Source organism: Panthera leo, chromosome D1 (assembly GCF_018350215.1).
Source record: "Panthera leo isolate Ple1 chromosome D1, P.leo_Ple1_pat1.1, whole genome shotgun sequence".
NCBI classification, from domain to species: domain Eukaryota; kingdom Metazoa; phylum Chordata; class Mammalia; order Carnivora; family Felidae; genus Panthera; species Panthera leo.
Window position 1 is genome coordinate 26,244,501 of NC_056688.1, and position 25,055 is coordinate 26,269,555.

General features: G+C 42.8%; 1 protein-coding gene across 1 annotated transcript in view; it reads left to right on the forward strand.

Annotated features, from left to right (window-relative positions):
* The first annotated feature begins 1,074 nt into the window (after positions 1-1,074).
* Positions 1,075-25,055, forward strand: part of BARX2 (BARX homeobox 2) — a 76,316-nt gene continuing 52,335 nt past the window's right edge. The window contains exon 1 of the mRNA XM_042905126.1: positions 1,075-1,695. Within this exon, the coding sequence (XP_042761060.1) occupies positions 1,509-1,695 (187 nt within the window). The 5' untranslated portion in view covers positions 1,075-1,508. The remainder of the gene's footprint in view (positions 1,696-25,055) is intronic.

A 25,055-nucleotide genomic window follows, 5' to 3' on the forward strand; every position in this document is an offset into this window, starting at 1 on the left:
CCGCGGCGACTCGGACTCCTAGGCGAGCAGCTCCGCAGCGAGCCCGCCGCGACTCCGGGCCGCTTGCAGGTTCCGAGCGGGATGTCCCCAGCCCCAAACTCGGTCTGGGAGAAGGCCGTCCGCCTCTGCCATTCGACATCTCCCTCTCGTGCGTTTTCCTTCTGGCCCCACGCACACCAGTTCGGAGACAAAATCGTGGGAAACCGGTGCCACCGGGCGGTTTCGGCCGGCCGCCGGGCGGGGTGCTAGGACGCAGGCAGCGGGAGCCGTCCCGGGCGCGGAGACCAGGCGGGGCCCCCCTCGCCCACCAATTCCAATAGAACGCATAAGTTCCTACAGATATTGATTGGTTGGAACAGACTCGGAGGTTAGGAGCCCAGCAGGAAGAAGGCAAGCCCCCCAGTAAGCACGTGTCCTCGCGGCTCTCCGAACGCTCAGCGTCTCGAGGGAACCGGGAACCAAAGCCGCGCGGCCGGGAGCGGCCGGCGATGAGCCGCCGCGAGTGGGGCTGACGGCACGAGGGCCCGCAGGCACCGCGGGATCGTGCTGCGCTGGCTCTTCCGGCGGCGAAAACGGTTTAAAACCTTTTGCTAAAACTTAAAAAAAAAAAAAAAAAAAAAAAAAAAAGAACGCACGCCTTTGGGGGATTACTTTTTATTTTTACAATTCATTATTGGGATAACGGTCGGGGCAAGGGTCATTTACGGTTTGGGATCTCGTGGGGGGCGGTCAGGTTTGCGGCTCCGCTGGGGGCAAGCGCGTGGAGGGAACTCGAGGGAGCGCCGAGGGTCCTTGGGAAACAGGGTATAAGGACCCCCGGGTCATCGGGGCGCCGGCCCTGGGGCCCGCAGCCTCGGGAGCCTCAGCAAGGACTCGACTTCTTCCTAGCGGGAGAACTAGGCGCGCCTGCCCGCCCCCCGCCCAGGGTGGCTGGTGGAGAGTACCGGACCTCCAAGGAGGCGCGCGGGGTCGCGTCGCGGAGGAGCGGCCGAAGCCTGGCCCGCGGGCGGGGGCGGCGCGCGCTCCCCGCACGGCGCGCACACCCGCGCGCGCACCCTCGGCACACACACCTGGAGCTCGTCCCAGGAGGGGGGCGGGGTGGAGAGCCAAAGCGAGTGTCTTAAAATAGAGAGGCTGGCAGAGGAGCGCGAGACGCCGCGAGGCGGGAGGAGGCGAGCGAGAGAGGCGGGCTCGAGGCGTGCAGGTCCGCGGCCGGCTCGCACGGGCGGACTGGGTGGGGTGGGCGCCGACGCCCCTCGGCGGCCGGCCCTCGGCGCGGCTCCGCACCAGGCCCCGCAGGAAGCGCGAGCTGATTGACAGCTGCGCTGTCCCAAAAAGGCTCCGCGAAGATGCTGATCTAGACGCGCGGCCGGCGCGCCCGGTGCCCGCTCCCCTCCGCGCGCCTCCCGAGCCCGCCGCCTCCCCGGCGGCCGAGGAGCCGGGCTGAGGTCCCCGCCGGCGCGCCAGCCCCCGCGGCCCCGGCCGGCCGGCGCTCTCCCCGGCTCACCATGCACTGCCACGCGGAGCTGAGGCTGAGCTCGCCCGGCCAACTCAAAGCAGCCAGGCGGCGCTACAAGACTTTCATGATCGACGAGATCCTTTCCAAGGAGACCTGCGACTACTTTGAGAAACTTTCCCTCTACTCCGTGTGCCCGTCGCTGGTCGTGCGACCCAAGCCCCTGCATTCCTGTACCGGTAAGACGCGCCGCCGCAGAGCGGGGATGGTGGTGGTTAGTGGGGTGCGGTAGCTTTCGCGCCGTTGTCGGGAGCTTTCCCGCTTCCGATCTCCCGCGGGAGGGCGAAAGGAAGGGTCGCGGGGATTCTTCTGTTGTGCGCCGGCCCGGGGTGGGGGGCTAGACTAGGCAGCGGCGGGCATCGCACAGGCGTCCGCGACCTGGGAAGGGCCGGGCAAGGTGTCGATCGCGAGCTTGGAAGTGGAGTGGAGGTAGGTAGCGGCCCCCTAGGAGCGGCCGCTACTGCAGCGCGGGCGATCCTGCCCGCGGGAGAAAAGCTGCCCTCTTCCCAGCGCCGCTGTGGTTTTCGGCCGGAAAGTTCAAACACTTGACCCGGTTCAACGCCTGAATCGTTGTTTCAGGACGTGGTGTTGCGGCTCGCCTCGAGTTAACTTGTCCAATCTCCTCTTGTCTCCCCTGGGAGTTTTACAAGTTAATCAGTATCCTGAGGTTCTCCACAAGATCCAGAAATCCTTGAACTTCACTTAAAAGGATCTCCCTCTGTGGCGGTAGTTCTGGAAGACGTCGCGTTGTGGTGCATGCAAGCTGAGGAGGTCACCTCTTTTTGTTTTAAGTGACTAAGAAAACAACAGGCATAACAATAAAAACATTCTTCACGTCTGGTTTCCTCTATCCATAAGAGCTAACTCAGGCCAATAGGAAAGATAACATTTAATAAATACATTGAAAAAGTCGTAGGTTTGTGTGGAAAGGAAGTCGAAAGGCATTTTTGAAGCTTTGAGTGCATTAAGAGAAGCTCCAAGTTTCAAAGTGCACCCTGGCATTCAAAGGATTTAGGCTGTCGAAATGCAGGCATAGAAAAAAAAAAAAAGTTGAAGCAACTTTTATAAAAAAATAAGTTATCAGCTGTGGTTTCAACTGAAGGTAAAAATTTAGTATTTCCCAACGAAAAGGAACTTTGAGTTTATGTTTGTGGCATGGGTGCCATGAAATAATTTAGTTATATTGAAAAAGTAAAGCGAAGAGCTAGCAGTGTTTTTATTTAATTATTATTATTATTATTGCTGGCAGTGTTTTCTAAAGACTTTTTTTTTTTTTTTTTTTTTTTTTAACTTTCAGGCCTGAAGCTTCTAGTACATGGTTCTTGGAATCCTTAGTTTCTTGGATTGTCCCTTTAGGACAGTCAGTATGTGTGTAAATACATACAGCAAAGTTATTTCAAAAGCAAGTTGTTCCTACATGTATTTGGTTCTAAGATGAATACTATACTCAGTTATACCTTCGTAAAATAAATTTTATCTGTAAGGTGGGATTAGGCCTGATAGGCCATCACAAGACTTGCAATCCCGAATTTTAAGAACCAAGAAGCATATGAGACAAGAAACAACTAAGACACTTTAGGAACAAGGTAGATATCCTTGATGTGTATATTTTTACATTTATGCGTCTGCCATGTACAAACCCTCGAATGAATAGACTACATATATATTGGGTAGGGGAGGTAGACTGAATCTTGTAATGAGCATAAATTATCATTTGCTATAATAACTCAGACACCTTTGAGGAAAAATAAGATTTAATCACAAATTTCAATGCACCCTGCTAAGACATTGCCCTCCTGCAGGACCCTAGGACAAAACAGAACAAATCTGAACACCTAGGTGTGACACAGGGCCGGCACAATTTTTAGCAACTTTCTGCTGTGTATTGTCCTGAAGGCAGTTTTCCTGGCTTTTAGCAGTCACAGAATTGGATCATAGTAATAACATGCTAAAAAAAAAAAAAGAAAAAAAAGAATAAATTGCTCAGAAAACAGAGGTCCAGTCATTAATACGGGCTGAGTAAGTTCTGTATTTCACTAAACCTTGTATGGGAAATCAGTCGGAAGGAAGTAAGTTGATTCATATGTAGTTTTGAGACTGTTAAGGGTGAATTGTACATATATCACGAGCTGAAAGTTTTGCTTAGCCTTGTGCTTTTGAAGTTCATTGATGGTTTGTATGAAAGGATGGTTGTTGGTAATGGTTTTCTTGCCCTATCATTTCAGTGTTTACTTTCTTTAGATTGTTCTTTTGAAAAGGTCATGATTTTGCTCTCGTTGAGATTTAAAATATAGAAACTGGGATTTGCCAGTGGAATTAAGCCCATAAAAACTGGCTACAATAGTCCATACTTTCGGATCATAAGCCTTTAGTGGGTTTACAATTACAGTTAAAGCCTTACGTGTATTAGATCATGGGAATCCCATTAGTGACTTCTCAAGGGTTTTGCAAATACCACACTTTCAAAGCATTTTTGTTGTTTTTAACAGTTATGTTCAAGATCAAAAATCTTAGACTGGATAAACTTAATCTTTTTTTATTAATTAAAAAACTGGCAATAAGTTGCTGGCATTCATCATACAACTATATATGTAAATATACATTTGCTGGATAAAGATAATTATTTAGCACTTTTCATAGAACTGATGTGTAAAAAGTTCAAATCAAGTGAAAGGCACAAATTGGAATTAAAATTACTGAACTTTCTCATCGTTTGGTTTGCTGTTCTTAAGATTTAAATAACTACCAGAAGTGAACCTTGCCTGGTAAGATAATGAAGTAAGAATAAAAAAAAGTTACCACCCTGCACAATAAGCATATAAAATTGGGGTGGAACAAAAGTCACAGCATTTAAAAAGCCTCTACATAATTAAGTAGTCCTTGTTGTTTAGATTTAGTAATCCAGATGCCAATTTATGGTACTGAATCTCCTCAGGCAGAGGAACATGTATTCAAGTAAACTGAGAAATGGAAACATTTTTCATCAGGCAGATCATCACCTGACAGTCATTTATTATTCGACACTCTAACCTTGATGGAATACTCACCTCCAAAAAAATTGTTGTTTGTTTTAACAAGCCTTTTCTTATTACAAATGCAGTAATTTTAGGCTTAGGAGGCTGTCTCTAAATTTACTGAAGTTTCCCAAGAGATGTTCTACATCACAAAATAGGCAGGGAGGACGGGAATCCTGTCCTTTGAGGCCAAGCTAAAGGAACATTTGTCATTAAATTTAAAATAAAATTAAAAAAAAAGAAAAAACCAACTAAGCCCAAAGAGAGCCTCCATTTGAAAAAAAAAAAAAAAAAGTTTGTTATTCAGACCATCTATGAGGGGTGAAATATGTTTGGAATTTATTTAGTGTGTAACGTGTTTTGTTTGTTTTGTGTTGTTTTGTTTAAATCTGGTAACAGCAATCCCAATTAGAATGGGAATATACTGCCGTTTAGAAATCCATTAACATTCTCTCATACGTGTTAGAACATTGACAGATTAAAAACCAAAACTGAGGTGCAGTTGAGGATGTCATAAATACTATTAACTCTTGAGTACATTATTTCACCTTTTTGGTTGTGATTAACGTTTCTTGGGGGGAAGAGTAGCTTGGAGAAATCTGGTTCCTCAGGCTGGAATCCATTGCAAAGATACTGGCAGAGTCGTTTTTGAAGGCTCTTTCAGTTTGACCTTTAGAAACAGGCGGTTTCTAAATTTGAGGATTGTTTGGAAACGATGAATAGCCTGCTTCACAAAAACGAGGATACAATTTATCCTACGGGTTTTCATGGGGATGCCGAGAAACCAACCTACTGTGCTAATTACTTAGAGTTTTATTATAATTGCTTATGCTTATAACCTAGAATTGCCCTAGACTTGCACATGCACATTTTGGGGGAAAGGTGAATTGTAGATATTTAGGACATTTTCAGCCTGTGACCAGCACAGGGCTTTTTTAAATAATCCACCAAAACCTATAGGCTAATTCCTTTCTCCTTCTCCGGTGGAATGGTTCTGTTGGATTTCCCGGTGACCTTCGGTGGCCAGTCGTGTCGAGCTGACTGTTGCGGTTACAGAGCTGGAAGGGATCACAGAGGTCACAGTTAGAATCTAATCTAATCTCCCCAGTTAGAATATAGTTTTTTTTTGTGAAGTGCTGGGGTCACATCAGTGCTTAGACACTTTCAGTCCACACTGGGCACTGCTGCCCTTCTTGTTAGGGGACTCAGAAATCGAGAAGACTTTTCCAATTTGGTTACACACCTGGGATAAATCCGTGTCCTCACACCCAAGGGACAGTCAACCAGCCAATTAAAAGGGGCATTTGGGGAGGGTGTTTATCTTAAGAGATGGCATTGAGAACATTTTATCCTTTGGTGGGTCCAAGAGAAACAAGTTCTTTCGGGTGGTGTCCTTGGGTTCATTTTGATCACAAAGATTCGGTGTCATCCCAGTGAAAAATGAAATGAGGTGGGGACATGTGTAATGACTTCTTTGGGAGTTGGACAGCCAGCTATTGCTTTGTGGAGTTGGCTCCCGTGATTCCCCAAATCTCAGCTTGGTCTGTTAGTCTAAGACTAAAACCCACAGGATCTTGGGAACCTGAGCATTGAGGACTGAAATGTTAATGGAAAAATGTAAACTGGGGTTTGGGAGAATGATCATTATCACCAAGCATTTGCATTTCTGCCAGAGGCAAATAGGCTTTTATTAGCAATTACTTATAACTGCTTCTCCTGTTCCCATTCTAAGGGTAAATAAAATGAGGGGTGCACAGGATATAGGACTCATCCAGGGTCAGAATATATTTGGAGCTGCGCTCTTCTGGGATCCTCAGCTGTTGTCTCATTTACTCCTTAAATTTTGTAACTCCTTTGTTAAACAGGGAGGCTCAGGGGACCCTTCGGAGTCAGTTTGAACTAGTGAATAGAGTTTATTAGCAGCTTCTTCTCCGGTTCTGATTTTCCTAATAACCCATGGGAGAATGTATAGTTCACATGTTAAAATGCCTCTCCAAATGTCTACAGTCTTTTGTATCATTTAATTTAATAATTTCATTCTACAGATATTTATACTTGCTTGGTGATGGCACTGTTATTGAGTCCTTGTGTTTAAGTTTATTGTAAATCTTGACTCACAGTTGGGATACTTTAAACATTCCTCTAAACTACCTGTAGACCCACTACTGAGCCCTTCTTTGTTCTTCTCTAGAACATATGATGGGCAGTTTGGAATTGGGATAGGGGAACATTATGACAATTTAATATTTTTGCTTACCATGTAGAATTTTGTCTTTGAACTCCACCTAAAGGGTGTTATCACCAACCGAACTATCATATTAATCCCGTTAAATACAACCAAAATGAAATGGTGTAGACAGTAACTCCTTAATGAAGCCAGTCTGCTCAAGTTCTTGTTGGTTGTACCTCTCTCGACTAAAACTGCATTTGGATACAAGCGTGGACTGCATAAAGTTGCTAGCTTTATTTAACCTACCTAGGGAATCTAAGTGAAAAGATTGTTAGCTTGAATATATCTATCCCAAGAATCTATAGGAAAGCAGTAAGGATTATAAAAGCTTGTTTAAATTGTAAGGAGAGATTAAAATGAAAAAAAAAAAAAAAAAAGAAAAGGGAAGGAGTAGGGAAAAAGTAAAAGAGCGGGTTTCCCTAGAACTCCTGACACTTCTCCATTCAGCCTTGCACGAAGCCCCTGTCCTTCAGCATGACCTCCCCCCCACCCCCCAGCAGAACTCATGGGGCTTCTGAGATACCTGTCGGTGCATGGATAGTAAATGGCTAAAGTTGATTTTGCTTCCATACGTGCCGGACCCCTTAAAACGAGCCACCCAGAGTCTGGGCCCTGCCCAGCATTCAGCATTCACTGAGGGGAGACTGAAAAAATGTCAAGCCAAAAGCATTTTTAGGTGTCATGTGCATGTTGTTTTGCAGTCTGGGAGGAACAGAGATGAAAAGCTTAGGTAGGCCATGCGATCTGAGTCTCCCTCATCTGTACTAATCCTGTGAACTTTGGTGGGTGTCCCAGAACCTGCCCCGCCAGTGTGCGGGCTGTGTGAATCCAGCTCCAAATTGAAGTTAACCCAGGGCCTGTGGCCGAACCCGCTGATGAACTTTTCAGTGGAATGTGGGACCAGAGGATTGGAACAGAGGGGCTGTAGGGATTGGGTTGAGATGTACAGATTTAAACCTCCTTTGACATCGTTCTTTGGGGAATGCTGGTTTACACCGCGGCTCATGGAGCTGGTGCTTTCAGTGTGGCACCAGAGATGAACCCCACGTTCACAGCTGGATCAGCCTCTTCACCGAGGGCTGCCCAGAGCCTACGGGTGTTCCGAACTGTCAGGAACCACGCCTGTAAGTGGCCCACTTCCCTCGGAAGCAGCATGACAAAGTGGGAAAAAGAGAGGGACTGTGGCTATTTGGGTGAAGGCCCTTGACGCATGTGACAAGCCCTTCTCGGCTGCCTCTCTGGTGCCTGTCTCTGCGTTAGCTGCCTGTGAGATTGGAGTGGTTATTTCTTCCTCTACAGCACAGTTGACGGGATTAAAATTGACATCAGAATGTATTAATAATGGGGTTCAATTCAGAACCTTGTATAAACTTGGTGATATTAACAAAACAAACGGTTCCAGAATGAGAAGTTTTTGTTTGTTTGTTTGTTTTTAACCAGAAAACCTTTGCAAACTCTCAGGATTTAATTTATTTTTATTGCAGCTTAATAGCAGTTAGAAAAAAAAAAGTCTTGTGAAAATGAATGCTCTAAATAAAAACACAGTTAATTTTCCATTACAGTGTCTAATTACTCATCATCACCAGGGCATTTTTATATGGCAATTTAACTTCTCGAAAGTGGAAACTTGGCATACGTTTAAGGAAGAAAGCAGTGCTCCTAGATAGGTATCAGAAGATGGTCTAATTATGTTTGGGCTAGAGTTGACTCTTACACATGACTGCCCTGGAGGAGATGCGGGGGGGCGGGGGCGGGGGGGGGGTAGAGGGCCTCACTTTAGTCGCAAAAGAAAGTCTCTGGTTTCTTTAGTGCCAGTTGAAACTGAATACGGAGGGAGATAATTCTGAACGTTAGATGATGTGCAAGTACATCTGAAAAGGGACCCTGCCAGTCACCAGCTGAAGCTGATGTCAGGACTACTTGATAGGCCTGGAGAACAGCTATATATGCTTTCTGACTCCACTGGCAGAGTTCATAAAGATGAACATGGCCTTTCTCCAAGGAAAGGTCAAGATACGACTGAATAGAAGCCAATCTGGGAGGATCTCGCCATGAAACTAAATACATTAAGAGTTCAAGCAGACAGGCTTACGTGATTCCTTTTTACTGCATCCTTCTAGCTTACCAGCACGTCCTTAGCAGCATGTTCCTCTCGATATTGGGGATAGATAAACATTTTCACAATGTGCATTGAAAAGGATTGCCTGCCGCCTCGGCGATGTCAGTGTCACTATTTAAAAAAAACAACAACAAAAACCCTTAGGTGCGATCAGTGATATGATGACGGTCCTTTGGCTTTTCTTATTCAAGGATCGCTTATGAAGTGTGGGAAAATGGAATGGTCTTGGGCTTGGTGCAGTCTCATGAAGTCGTGGCTGTATTTCCACCCCAGGAATACCCGGCGAGTTCCTGATACTGATGAACCTGCCAGCCTCCACCACCCACTTCCCTCTCCTCAGAGTTCTTTTCATTCTGTAACATAACCTTTGTTGAAATTCAGGATTATGGTCATTTCACAGACCGGAGCACAGCCGCTTATAGACTGAAGGAAGTTCAAGGTAGATGTTTAGTTTAAGCAATATCTATAGGAAGCGACTTTGTACATTTAACTCATGGTAACTTACAAAGAACAGAGTCCTCGTTTTATCTCTTCTGTGGTGGGGAAATAGCTTGGGCACAGAGAGTTGCCCAGACTCCTCTTCCGGAATCCTGCTTTATTTATCCCAAAGGCAGCTATAAACTTGAGATATGTTAGAAATACACTGAACCTTCTTATTCACATTCATAACAGTCATAGAAAGAGTGACTGGTTTTTTTGAATGCCTAATGTGTAATAAGCATGGGACTGAGTGCTCTATGATCAGCTTCAGATCATCTCTAAGACGTAGGTGTTACTATCGCCACTTTACCAATGGAAAGCCGAGAAGTAATTTTCCCAAAGTCACAGGACACAGAAAGATCTCTTACAAAGCAATGAGAAAAAGGGCAGGTAGAAAAATTCGCCGTTCATAGAAATGAGTATCCACATGGTAAAGATGAAAGGATGTTCTGCCTTACTGTTAATCAGGAGAACACACATTAAAATGAGATACCATTTCACACCCATCAGATAGGTGGAAATCAAAGAATCTGACTCTATTGATCGATGACAGCGATAGACATTCTCATACACTGGTGGTGGTGGGAATGTTTTTTCGGTACGATTCCTTCGGAGAGCAGTGTAGCAATACCCGTAAAGCTACAGATACACATGTACCTTCCAGCCCCCGCTCCCCCTCTGGGCTGATGCCTTGTATGTGTGCAGAGGGACACCTGTTTAAGACTGGTCATTTTTGTGTTGTTTGTGATAGTGACAAATCTAAATCAAACTGCCCTTCAGAAGGAAAAAGGATAAAAGTACATGTGCTCCCTTTAAGCAGTGAAATTCTATACAACGAAAATGAATGGACCAGATCTATTTGTATGAATATGGATAAGTTTTAGAAATACAGTGTTGAGAAAAAAACAAATTGTAGATTGATACCTACAGCCTGATACCATTTATATGCTGCTTGAAAACATGCAGACTGAGACTGATACATATTGTTGAGGGAGGCAAAGGTATGGGATTAGGAAGGCCACCCACAGGTTTTTATTGTCCTATGTCATAGTTTATTAAGGAAAAGAAAAGGCCTAATGTAAAATATGGCCAAACATCGAGATTTAACAAAGCTTGGTCGTGGGTATACAGATGTTCATTACATTATTCTTTTCTGTGTGTTTGAAATTTTTCGTAATATAAACATTGAAAAATGATAGTATGGGAGACCCTAGATGTCCATGAAACTCTTAATGTTGTGGACCTTTTGATGGCTTTCTTAATAGCTTTTCTGCCCTGAAACAGGGGAAGCTTTTAAATGCAGACCTTGTATGCAGTCTCACAGTGGGGAAATAAAAACACTTTATAATTAGATACATGTGTACAACTCTCACTAAAACAACCACTGTAGCTAATGTAATTGGCTTTTGGATCTCACTTAACCTCCCCTGGCTGGATGGGGGTACTATTATCACCAGGATAGCTGCCGTTTCCCCAAGTAATACTTTGGCATATGAGTAAGCGCTCTCTGAGCTGGGCACTAGGACTAGGAGGTGATTGCTCCAAGAAGTGTTTGTTTTAGATATACATCCATAATCATGCAAGCAAGAGTCATTAGGGTTTTTTTTCTCTTCTTAGTGATGTTTAAAATCACAATAACTTTTTTTTTTTTTTGTATCTTGCATTTGTATGTATTTGCTGATACGATATGCCACCCTTGGCTTTTGAGCAAGGTTTGTCCATTGCTAGTGACAATTTAACTTCAAAACAATTGTCTGGGGATAGCTGTGAATACCAAAGAATCTAAATTAAAATGTAGCTTATTAGAGGGAAGAATGATGTCGGTATTGCCATATGAAATGACCGAGTGCTCCTTATATTTTGGAGCTGTGATTTTATTTTTTATTTTTATTTTTTAAAGTTTATTTATTTATTTGGACAGAGAGAGAGAGAGCAAGTGAGCATGGGGAGGGGCAGATAAAGAGGGGAGACAGAGAATCCTAAGCAGGCCCTGCACTGTCAGCACAGAGCCCAACGTGAGGCTCAAACCCATGCACCATGAGATCATGACCTGAGCCGAAATCAAGAGCTGGACGCCCAGCCAACTGAACCACCCAAGCACCCTGGACCCATGATTTGATTTTAAAACTTTGGTATGTGGTATCAAGGCTTGTTAAGAAGGGATGAGAACTGTTACCATGGAAATCACATAGATAGCTGTGTGTTAGGAATAATAAATGGCCATCCTGTGGTTTGGAGAAGTTAACCTAGACCATATTACTCTACAGTGACAACTGTGGTGGCAGGTGCTTTGCTCAGCCTGTCTTAACATCCAAGACCTTTTTTCTTTTCTCTGCAAAATAGTTCCAATTTAGAAATACTGCTGTTAAGATATTTGACAAAAATGTGGCCTTTGGGGGCTTTATCTCTCTGCATCCCTCAAAGGGAAAATATTCTTCAGTGTGGCCCAAACGGGAGTTGGCCAACGCGTTTCCCCTTCTTAGACCACCCCTCTCTGCCTCAGTACAGCTGACTCTTGAACAACACGGGTTTGAACTGCACAGGTCCGCTTGCACATGGATTTTTTTGTATATATAAATACAGTACAGCCCTGTGGATGTATTTTTTCTTATGATCTTCTTAATAACATTTTCCTTCCCCCAGCTTCCTTGATTGTAGGAATACAGTACATAATACACATAACATGTAAGATATGTGTTAACTGCTTAGGTTGTGGGTAAGGCTATTAGTAATTAAGTTTTGGGGAGAATCAGAAGTTAGATGGTGATTTTCAGGCACACTGCAAACTCTTTCTTGTCCAAGAGTCAACTGTACATACAGAGAAGCAAAGAAATCTAAGTACTGTAGGGCCCACATCCCACCCGGACGATCTGTAGACAGTGCCACAGGGCTTTCTTCGGTGCTCAGCAGTGCAGCCACGGTCAGCAGCAGGAATTAATGACCACATCTAGAGGACTGTGGCCAAATTGGACATGACTGAAGGGACGGTGGATCTGTCAGATTTGTTGTCCATGAACAGACTTCCACGAGTTGCAGGAACAAGTTCTGCAATTTATCTTAACCCATGTAGGCACTTGCAGTGGCCAGAGTAGATCAGACGGGCTGAAATTTTCACCGTGTCTTACTCAGTCAACCTTCTGGATCTTTTCAGTGAAATCTTACTCCTCGTAAAAGGGACCAGCTGGGCTGGAGGCAGTGAATGGAGAAAACATTATCAAGAAAAAGTTCCAGAGAGCTGCCGCAGGATGCTCTAAGTAGGATAAAATGCAGAAGGACCTGTTCTTGCCACGCGAGGAAGTCTGTTTGTTGGCAACAAATCCAACAGGTCCACCTTGGCTCTTCTGTTTGGAACTCCTTGGGAAAAGACAGGCAAGGATTTAGAATATTTACGGTTACTTTTCAGCAAGTTTCACTGAGAGAGAGAGGTAGGAATCCTCCCAGTTCCAATCCAGCTTCCTTTTCTTCTCATGACTGAACATTTTACTGAAATAATTGGTAAGTCGCCCCAGAGGACATTGTTTTGGAGGACGTTGTTAATTGTGTTATCCCTGGATATCATGGCAACTCATTATTGCTCTTAGCACGTTAGACAGCTGTGTGTTCTGGAAGCATGTTTTCAATCCTCAGTTTAGAGTACAGCATAGAGGAGCATTCTGTGGGAGCTCCGGTTTTGTTTTTTTTCAAACTGGGACATTGAACCTTGGCAGTTAGAACAATTAGCTGCATAAGCAGAGTGTTTCACTTGTCAGGTAACTGCAAAGTTGAAATAGAAATAATTATAAATGGTAACCGCGTGGCAGACACATTCCTGCATTGAGGCATTTACCTTAAAGGGAGACCCTCTCTGTAATAGTTGTGATCACTGCTTTTCCAGTGAGAAAGATGAGACACAGGGACACTAAGAAATAGATAGTAACAAGGTCACATGAGTAAGTGGCAGAGTTGAGATTGGAACTCAGGTCTGTTTCTTTCAGTACAAAGCTCCGTACTGTATATAATCATATGAAAATGCATAAATTAGAAGTCACATTTGTCCCTTTCCATGGAGTCCATAGAAAGTCTGTACTTTATATAAAGCAAGGCCCAACGAATGTGAAGGACTTTACTTTGAACCTGGTAACTCCTTTACACATATTGCCAATCATTTAGTGTGTGCCCTCCAGTCTTTCCTTTCCTGTGATTATTTGGGTCTCTGAATGATTCTAGACAAATTCTAAGAAGCCATAAGGTCTTTGGAGTGAGATTGTGGACCTACTGCCTTCTGGCTGTGTGATTCTGAACACATCTCCTTGCCCCTGGATACTAGTGTCCTTCTCAGTATGACATTCCCAAGGCTTCTTTTCTTAAGGTGTTTCCATGAGCTATGATTCTTTGAATAAAGCTTTTCTGTGGGGGTCAAAGGTGGAATTGCTATTCATTCATTCATTCATTCATTCATTCACTCTTGTGAACCAGAGAGAAAGAATATGTATGCTTAACCACTAAATGCCAGTCGACTGCCTTGTGAGTTAAGACTTGGAATATTTTTCATGAAATATTCACTATTAAGTTTAGTGGGGAAAAAAATCTGGCTATTGGTTTGGCATCACTTTAAAAAGAATAAGAGAGGGGCGCCTGGGTGGCGCAGTCGGTTAAGCGTCCGACTTCAGCCGGGTCACGATCTCGCGGTCCGTGAGCTCGAGCCCCGCGTCAGGCTCTGGGCTGATGGCTCGGAGCCTGGAGCCTATTTCCGATTCTGTGTCTCCCTCTCTCTCTGCCCCTCCCCCGTTCATGCTCTGTCTCTCTCTGTCCCAAAAATAAATAAAAAAGGTTGAAAAAAAAATTTTTAAAAAAAAAAAAATAAAAAGAATAAGAGACTAATTTTTTTCACATTATATCTAATTGGGCTGGGGTAGGTTCTGGGAAACTCTGTTTTCAAAAAGAGATTGTAATGATTTTAGTGAAAAGTCAAGTTTGGGAGCCATTGTAGTGTAGATACCAGCTTAAAGGTGAGATTGATATAATTTGTACCCTATGACTCAAATATAGGAAGCCGGTTTAATGGAATGATCCTTGTGGATGGATTTTGAGTCAGATGGCACTGTTTGACCTTAGGCAAGTTATTTAAACTCTCTGACTCTCAATTTCTTCATCTATAATGGAAAGATAATATTAACTGCCTAATAGGGTTAGTCATGTAGGTTAAATGAGATAATGCATATAAAGCTTTTAGCATAGTTCCTGGAGTGTAAGTGCTCAGTAATTGATAGCTTCGATTAAAAACAATAATCTTATAATCATAACCATGTCTTGGTTGTCTGAAGCACAGTCCTTTAGAGAAAGATCACTATCCTTGATGAATTAAACTCACGAAAAACGAAATATCCTTAAAAAAACCACTTCACTCTAGGGCATTCTTGTGAATTATGTCATTTCACTAACTGCCTTTTGAGGCCTCTTGCATCCTGGGTGGTCTGGGAGCCAAGTTCAGGTCTTTATGAATAGACATGTTTGATTCCCTCACCTTTCTGTTTTATGATATAAATTCAGAATTTTGTAAATTCCTAAATGAGTGGCACAAACAGGTCAACACGACATCGTCACAAACTGTGCTTTGTTATGTCATTTTTTACAAGAGTTGCTCAGGATTAATTACCTGTAGGAAACGTTTCATCATACAGCTGTGTATCTCAAGAACTGTTTTAGAAAAGTGGCAGAATTTCTCAAGTTTAAATGCTTTTCTTCTTTGAAGAGTACAGTTAGGGATAGTCTTGTACAAGAGAATATGAATATTCTTTTATTTCAGAGTACTGAGAGAGAAAAATAATTCAGTTGTGACCTTTTTTGAGGTGATGTGGGAAAAGGTAGGTTGGGAGATAAGTCATTGTCCTAGTATATTGGTCTGTGATTCACAGGGAGTTCCAAATAAAGCCCCTGTTCTACAGCTTTTAAATTGGTAGAGGGGCTAGTTGAAGATTGCATTCTGAATGGTAATGGTGACTGTTATGTGGATGGGATTGTGTGGACAAGGGTTTTACATGGACTTCTCCTGGAATTGTGTTTCTCAGCTAGCCACTGGTATCTTAGGAGATAAGTAACTGCTAATGAAATACTTTAATCAGTGAATCCCCTCCATAGTGTGAGAAAAATTCTCTTGATGAGGAGTTCTCGCCTTCCATGGTATGAAGGAAGCCCCAGTGAACAGGGTGGTACCTCTCTCCACCCATTTATCACGATGATTCCTACAAACAGTGTCTAATGACATCATTCAGTTTCAGTGGTGGGTTGGGGGCCAAGTGGAAGCAGGTGAAATAGAATGAGTTGATATGTCATTAAGGCCACCATGGAGAGGTAGTGATTGGCATAGAGAAGACTCAACTGGTTCCTTAAATTCCTCAGAACCAATGTTGAAATAGGACTCAGTTGGAGATAGAGAAGACTCAACTGGTTCCCTGAATTCCTCAGAACCAATGTTGAAATAGGACTCAGTTGGAGATAGAGATTTTTGGCAGCTTGTTGAGAATTTTCTGGTAAAGCCATGAATTCAGAAAAGCAGTGTGTACATATGTCTATTACAGTAGTAGGGGCATAGGCAGAAATGGGTTGGGGATGAGAAGGAATGTTGGCAAGTGGAGAAAGGAAGAGTCAAGGGTCAGGAAATGGGTTATACTACTGAAGACTGAAGCATGGGTCCTTAGATGCCTGCTCAACATGTATTGTCCCCAGCAGGAAAACAGATTTAAAGATGAGAATGGAATATTTCATTTTGGAAATTGCCCTGTGAGTACGTGCTTATTACCAGAGGCGTTCCTCATCACTGACAGCCGTTGATGGCTTCTGATCGGGCAGTGACCCGCCCAGCCACTCATGTTGCCTAATTATCATATATAGTAAGGATGCATTAAAGAATTTCATCATCCTGGGTCACAAAACGATCATTATTATTACATGATAATACAGTATGCATGCAGTGCCAGGCAGGAAATCGCACGTACTTGATGTAAAGAGGCCATGTGGGAGCAGAGTTCAAAGTGGAAATCCTGTCAGAAAACCCTTCTCGGGCCCTTCACTGCCTCAGTTTCTGCTATTGATAAAGCAGACCTACTCCCCCATGTGTTGGGGAAGAGTGATAGATTAAGGAGTACTAATTTAATGCTTTGCAAAGATAAAGGTGTGGTGAACATGCACAGACTTCATGCAAGATTAGCCACGCAGTCTCAGGGTAGTAACGTACATGATTACTGTGTTTCTCTAGACCGCTAGGCCAAAGGCGAGCCAAATTTGGCCGGCCACCTGTTTTCCTACTGCTATGAGCTCAGCATGGTTTTTACAGTTGTAAATGGAAGAAGAGAAATCAAAAGAAGAAGACTTATTTTGTGACATGTGGAAATTACCTGAAGTCCCAGTATCTCTGTCCATAAAGTTAGATTGGAGCAAAGCCACACCCACTTGTTTCCATATTGTGTTGGGTGGGCTTTCATACTTTAACAGCAGAGGGAAGCAGTTGCAACAGAGACAGTATGGCCCACAAAACCCAAACTATTTACTGTCTGGCCCTTTACAGGAAAAGTTTGCAGACCCTTGAACTAGACTACTGGAAGTAGGGTTCCTCTGTTGTGTAATAACGGTTATTACTGATCCACAACATATGATGTCATCTTAGTTATTCCAGGCCACAAAATACCTCCTTTGATTCATCACAGACCAGGGTTCTGTTGTCATCCTGTGATGTGTGAACGGCCTTGGAAGTGGGAGTTTACTGGGAAATTTTGCAGGGACGCTTTTAAATTGAGACAAGGCTCTTGGAACTAGGGTTGAGTTTCTGACCCTTTCTAGAAATAACGCAAGATTTTTCTGCACCAAGAGAGGGGTTAACAATATTTACAATAAAGTAGTCAGGATTCCGTTGAATTCTGGGGACTTTTCTTTGCTGTCCTAACCCTCAGTGGGTTTTCCCAAAGGAAATCTGAAGATGAAAACTTTTTAGAGTCTGGGAGTACCAAAATTACTGACATTTTTCAGCTTGAGGTTTGGGTGACATTTTCTTTATTTTCTTTATTTTTTAAAAATATTTTATTTTTAAGTAATGTCTACACCCAAACATGGGACTCGAACGTACAAGTCCAAGAACAAGAGTCGCACAGCTCAGGACACCTGGATGGCTCAGTCTGTTAAGCGACCAACTCTTGGTTTCAGTTCAGGTCACGATCTCACAGTTTGTGAGTTTGAGCCCCTCATTGGTCTCTGTGCTAACAGTGCAGAGCCTGCTTGGGATCCTCTCTCTCCCTCTCTCTTTTCCCCTCCCCCACTCACATGCTCCCACCTGCTTACTCTGTCTCTCAAATAAATAAATAAACTTTAAAAAAAAAAAAAAAAAAGAGTAGAAAGCTCTTCCGATAGAGCCAGCCAGGAACCCCTGGGTAAACTTTTACATACTTCTCACTTGACTTTAACTTCTTGTCTGTCCCTGGAAATAATAGCAATAATAATACAAGTTCTGCACTTACATGACCATAGCCCTCGATTGTGGTCACACATTCTGCCTTGGAAATTCACACCTTTCGGAACTTTCAATTATTCAGGGTCAGGGGGCCACCAGACCTTTCAGGAAGAACAAACTATGATTCTCTTGGTGCCTCAGTGCACTCTTATTTTGTTTTAGGCACTTGGGTTAGGATGAGGCTTCTAGTGTCTGAGGCAGCCTTTGAGCTAATGGAGCCCTTTCGGAAGTGGGAGATATGAAATAAATTTGATTCATGATAACTTCCTACCCACTATATTTATCCAGTCACGGCGCTGAGAATCCTTCAGACATTGTCCTTACCACTAAAATGGACTTGGAAAGAGGTGTGTACACTGGAAGGTAGGTTAACTTAAGAAGAAGAAATCACCGATGTCAGTAGGCACTCACTGTTTGACCTCAAAGAGAAACATACACGCTACCTCTGATTTTTTTTTTTCTCAAAGAGAAGGTACACGCTACCTCTGATTTTTTTAACTCCAAATGGAGACGAACTTGATTAAAGGACAGTAATAACAATGATAAACAAAATAAATATAAACCCAAAATTAAATATGACATCAAACACTTATTTAATACTATTATTTCTTGCACTTAAAAATGAGGAAACAGAGAAATAGACCTCTTCTTGGATGGGATAGTATGGCAGAGGAGAGGAAATCACATTTTAGGTGGTATAGAGATTAATTATATTGGGAGATAATCTCTGATTTCTATACTGCTAATATAGAAAGTGGGGGGAAAAAAGCCCTACTCAAAATATATGGGTGGAGGAGTAGAGGAGAAATCCCAACTTTGTCACAAATAGGGAACTCTGTTGCTTAATTTGGAGCTTAGACTCCTGAAGGATTTCTTATTTTTATTTATTTATTTATTTAAATTAAACATTTTTTAAATGTCTATTTATTTTTGAGACAGAGACAGAGTGTGAGAGGGGGAAGGGCAGAGAGAGAGAGGGAGACACAGAATCCGAAACAGGCTCCAGGCTCTGAGCTGTCAGCACAGAGCTCGACACGGGGCTCAAACTCACGCACCGTGAGATCATGACCTGAGCCAAAGTTGGACGCCCAGCTGGCTGAGCTACCCAGGTGCACCCCCCGCCCCCAAATTTCTCTTTTTGAAAAGTAGTGCTGCCTGGGTACAGAGTAGATCTGCAGCAGTATTTTAAGAAAATTTCTGATTTTCTCTTATTATAACTCATTTGATTTTCCTTACCTAGTTCTTTATTTCTAGACTATAAAACTCCCCGGAATGATTAGGATATCTTTTTCCCCAAGGAATGGTGAAGTCCTGGCTGAAGTCCTAGGGAATCCATTAGTGTCCAAATTTGCCAAGTGAGTGAAGGGTGGGCGCTGTTCAGTATTTTACCCATCATGCTTTACTGCCTTAGGTACTGTTCCAGGATGGGTATAATTTAACTTACCTTATTGTTAAGATTAAAAAAATTAAATGTGAATAGATAAAACTGTTTATACAATATATATACGGTATAAAGAATAACAATATAGTGAACACCTGTGTGTGATTTCCACTCAGTTTAAAGAAAGGACATTTATTCTGAGGTTACCCTGTGCCTCTCCCCAACACTGCCCCATTCTTCTCCTCCATTAGAGGTAACCAGTATTTCCATTCTCTGTTCATATCCTGCTTTTCTCTGTAGTTTTACCATATGTTTGTATCTCTAAGTTGCAGATTGCTTGACTTTGCTCGTTTTTTAACTTCATATAAACGTAAGTATGCTGTGTGTATTTTTTGTGACTTGTGTTTGCATGTAGCACTGCATTCCCAAGATTCATCTATGTTCTGTGTGGCTGTAGTGTGTTTAGTTTTTTCCTGGCTGTATACTATCCAGCGTATAAATACGCATTTACCCATTATATGGGCGGACTTTGGGGTTGTGTCCAATTCTTATTAGCGATATCATTGTTTTGAACATTCTTGTTAAATTCCTTTTCTTAAACCAGTGATCAGGAGTATTCACTTAAATAGTTTTTCTATGAAAAGGATAGTCTTACAGTTTAACGAAAATTGTAATATGTATTTTTTAAACAAACAGGTGTTGTTTTTATTTGGATGCCTGTTGCATATTAAATGGATTTATTTTTGATTGCTTTTTTGGTTAACTTTTTTCCAGAATTGAAAATGATTTGTATGTTTTATTTTCTAATGAATTGAAGCATTTATTGGAAAAAGAAAATCCCTGGTAGAGGTTTTATATATTTTTAAAATAATTTTTAAATGTTTATTTTTCAGAGAGAGAGAGAGTGCGTGCAATCAAGCGGGGGAGGGGTAGAGAGAGAGGGAGACACAGAATCCCAAGCAGGCTCCAGGCTCTGAGATGTCAGCACAGAGCTTGATGTGGGGCTCGAACCCACGAACAGTGCAATCATCACCTGAGCTGAAGTTGGACACTTAACCGACTGAGCCACCCAGGTGGTTTTAAGATTTTTATTTTTTAATAAAACAAACAAGGTTGAAAACAAAGTAATCTTAACTAGAAGGTGAAGTACTTTCTTCTCTAAATGAAACATTAAGTAAGCTTTTTGTCATCCAGAGCAACAGAGAGCAAATACTGCATTATATAGGTAACATGGTCTTTGCTCCACCCGTTTCCTTATAGACTAGAAAAGAAATGTTTAATTTGGACATTTTTCAACCTAAAAAGATAGTCGTTAAAACTTTCTGAAATAATCTATGGAGTTGTACAAAGGCACAGAGGTTTAAAGCAGGTAGGGATCTATACTCCACTCCGCTGTTTTTGACTGGAAAGAGACCCAAAGCCCAGAGTAATTATGCTACTTAACCAAGACCACAGAGGGGCCTGCCATGCCTTTTAAATGCAGCTTTTCTCAAAGAGCTACAGGAACCCACAGTTTCCTTTGTAAGTCATCAGCCGCTTTTCCCAGTCCTATTTTTTGCTTCAGTGCATCTTATTTAGGATCATTTAAAAAATGAAATCATTAATCAAACCTATCATGACAGTTTAAGGCTTGATTTTTAAAACTGCTTTTCCCCACCCTGTCAACTGTGCTGACCTTAGAGAGATTTTATTTACTTTCCGGAGCCTGGTTTCTGTCACTGACAATATTTCCATTGTCTTGCAACTCAGCGGCCGCCATCGGTGTTGGAAGACAAGCACTAAGCTTGAAGAATCCTGCTGTAGTGTCAACAAATATTGGCACAGGCATCTCTTCATCAGCTTGTCCACAAACTGTCCTGGGGCTTTCCCTCTTAAGGAAACGGCAGCTTTGCAAGAGAGAGCTTAATGAGGTCATTTGGATTAGAGGGGGGTTAGGGGGCAATGAGTTCCATGCATTTAGGGTTGGGTGTGAGGCTTTTAATGTTCTTGGAATCTCGCCGGGCCCTCCCATCACACCCCTCCAGTGCCCTGTCCAGCCCTCTCCCTCTGCCCCCATCCTGAAATAGCCATGGTTCAGCGTGGAAGAAATTTGCTCCTCTAATCTTCCTGAGCTGGTGAGCTCTGCATTTGCCAGGGGAGGGGCGGGGGGTGGGTTTTGACTTGGTTCCCCTTAAGAACAATCTCTGAAAGCTTAAAATCCGTTTTACGAACGGAACAGGAGTGCAAGAGAGGACTTGGAGGCACACTGTGCAGATGTGCACATAAGCTGCTGTGTGTTTCTCCGCCTCTCCCTTATTGAGTGGGAAATAGATACATCAGTAATCAGATGTAATCAGATGTACCAGTGCTCCCGGGTTTTGCTGTAGAGATTGACTGAGCTGCGTCTCCTGAATCTTACGCGGACAAAGGAATTTACCTCTGAAATAAATATTTAAAAATAGATATATTCTCCATGTTTCCTTATTTTTTTGCATCAGAAAGCCAGAGAAGGCGTCTACAGAAAGTCGGAGGGAACGGTGATTGCGAGATGTGTGGCATGCCCCCGCACTGGGGCACACCAGCTGGCCTCTTCTCCTGCCCTCCAGCAGCACCTGGCTCAGCTACTATACCGCACTGAAATTTTCTGTTTGTTTGACTGTCTCTGCTGTGGGACTGTGAGTTTCCATCAGCCGAGCAAAATGCCTTATTCATCTTTGTGCGGCTGGCACCTAGCATAGTTTGGCACTTAGTAGGTACTGAAAACAGTGTGGTTTTGCACCTTACCGAAACTTGCTAAACCTGCTGCGATTTGTCTCTGCCTGGTGTCGCCTTCCAGCACTTAACTTACTGTAGGCAGTGTAGTCTTTTTTCTGCTTAGCTTCTCCCTGCTTCCTCCCTACTAGGAACCCATCTAGGAAGCGGCATGTTCCTACACCTGCAGTTTTCAGATGTTGGTGCTCCTTCCCGGACCCAGTTTTTTTTTTTTTTTTTTTTTTGGTCTCAGAATTTATGATATATGCAGCTTGTCACACACGTGGCTAATAGACTTTATTATCTGGAATTGTCTGCTCTGGTGTGAGAATCCTTAAATTTAAGGCCTGTCATTCAATGAAAGTGTCTGGTGCTCTAAGTTCATATCGATTGTACTTCCCCATGAGGGATAATGGTTCATTTCCAGTTAATCTACAAGACTAAAGTGTAACTTACTGGGGTGGGGGAGATGGGAGCTAAATGGCAGCTGTTGAACAGTGCATAGCAACTCCTCACAACGGCTTAAACATGAAAAGGGAATTGGAGTAATAGAATATGCTGGAATTTGATGAGGACACCGTGTGCTACAGGACATGGGGTTGGAACTTGCAGTTGTAGACAATGACTATGCCTCATGAGACCAGAGCCCCTGAGCCTTTAGCCCCACAATGCCCCAGAAGAAAGCCTGGTGGAATCACCAGCAAGGTTTCAGTGTAGCTCGGGGAGCTTTACCCTCCGTTGGCATGCAGCATCCATTCCTTGCTTCCTTACTTGAAACATCCATGTAATAGACATACAGTTCTTGCCACCTTGGTGTCATGTAAAGTTGATGATCAGAGTAATTGCAAAACCTTTTAGAATTTTCAGAGGTTGGTTGAAAAGCACTAAGAAACTGAAAGAATAAGTCACCTACCATATAAAACTGGTATGAAACATCTTTGCATGAAAGAACCTGGCCAATGCTGGCAGTTGGGGAAGATGCCCTAAAATGTTCACAGCTTCACTTCCGAGTGTGACCCATTTGGAGATGAAATTATTAATGAACTCGCGTGCCTCTCTTTATGCACAGGAAATTGTACAGACGGCTGTGATTTTATGCAAATCAGATTCTAAGCAAGTTTATCAAAACTTACAATGTCTACATTAAAAACTTTAGTGAGTTAACAATAAGATATCACCTCACACCTGTCAGAATGCCTAAATCAAAAACACAAGAAGTAGCAAGTGTTGGCGAGGATGTGGAAGAAAAGGACCCCTCATGCACTGTTGGTGGGAATGCCACACTGACCCACCACCCACCCACAGACTGGTGTGGCCACTGGAAAACAATATGGAGGCTCCTCAAAAAATTAAAACTAGAAGTACCCTATGATCCAGTAATTCCACAACTGGGTATTTACCCAAAGAGTATAAAAAAATACTAATTCAAAAAGATACATGCACCCCTATGTTTATTGAAGCATTATTTACAATAGCCAAATTATGGGAGCAGCCCAAGTATCCATCAATAGATCAGTGGATAAAGAAGATGTGGAGTGTGTGTGTGTGTGTGTGTGTGTGTAAAATGGAATATTACTCAGCCATAAAAAAAAAACGAAACCTTGCCATTTGCAAAAACATGGATAGAGCTAGAGCTTATAATGCCAAGCAAAATAAGTCAGCTAGAGAACGAAAAATACCATATTATTTCACTCATATGTGGAATTTAAGAAACAAAACAAATGAACAAATAAAAGAGACAAACAAACAAAAAGACTCTTAGAATACACAGAACAAACTGGTAGTTGCCAGAGAGCAGGGGGCGGGGGGGTGGGTGAAGTAGGTGATGGGGATTAAGGGCACACGTATCATGAGGAGCACTGAGTAATGTATAGAATTGTTGAATCACTGTATTGTACCCCTGAAACTGATATGACACTGTACATTAATTATACTGGCATTAAAAAAACAGCCTTAGTGAATAAAATTTAACTCTTATATGATGGAGAGATCCACATTAAACTTTCTGATTGAAACAAAGAAAAGGTAACAGCCCTTACTGTTTCAACTAGAGTTCATTAATAAAAAAACTATCAAGCACTTGTCCCCCAGGTGTTATGACAGGACTGGAGATAGGATGGTGACAAAGCATCCAGGTTTCTGCCCGCATTCTTGTGGGAGATGCACTGGAGTAAATACGAGGTCGCCAGTACAATATCAAATGGCAGATTCCATGATGGGGGTAGGTCAGTGTGCTGAGGGGCACCTAACCCAGACAAGGACATGGGGTAGCAGTTAGGGAAGGCCCAGGGAAGGCAGCCTCTAAGCTGAGGCCATCAGGATAAATAGGCAGGCTCAGAGGAATTCTAACTCATTTCTAAAATGAGTTCCTTTTCCTGAATGCTATGGCAAACATGATTGAGCATGATTTTGATGGTTGAAGAACTTGTGACCTTCAGGGTAGTAATTTTTATCACCAGTCTTTATACAGTGTTGTAAATGTAGTTGTATAAAATATTAGTGGAATATTAAAGATACTACTGTCTGAAATGCATCTTTGGAAGTTGTGTTTTAAACATAAACCCGTGTAAACTCAACCTAATGCTTGCATAGGAGAAGGACAATGCAGAAGGAGGGTAAATTGTGTGTTGTTGAATCATGACCACTGTTGCCTCAAAAATCCCTCCTTTTTCTTTTTTTAAAATTTATTTATTTATTTTTGAGAGACAGGGAGAGAGAGCACAAGTGGGGGAGGGGTAGAGAGAGAGAGAATCCAAAGCAGGCTCTGCACTGCCAGTGTAGCACTCAACACGGGGCTAGAACCCGTGAACCGCAAGATCGTGACCTGAGTCAAAGTCGGACGCTTAACCAACTGAGCCACTCAGGCGCCCCCCCAAAATCCTCCCTTTTTCATCATTACTGCCTTGTAGGGTCAGTATAGTATCCATGTCTCTTGATGAAATTAGGTCTTTGTTTTACCAGAATGGAGGCTGCTTTGATATACTGAGTTTACTTGTAATTGTGTAATGAGTTCCTAGAGTGACTTACACTCCTAGAGTAAGTTGTACTTCTTTCGAACTTTTCTTTTGAATGCAGATAGCATGCTCATTGGTGGAGTACTTGGAGG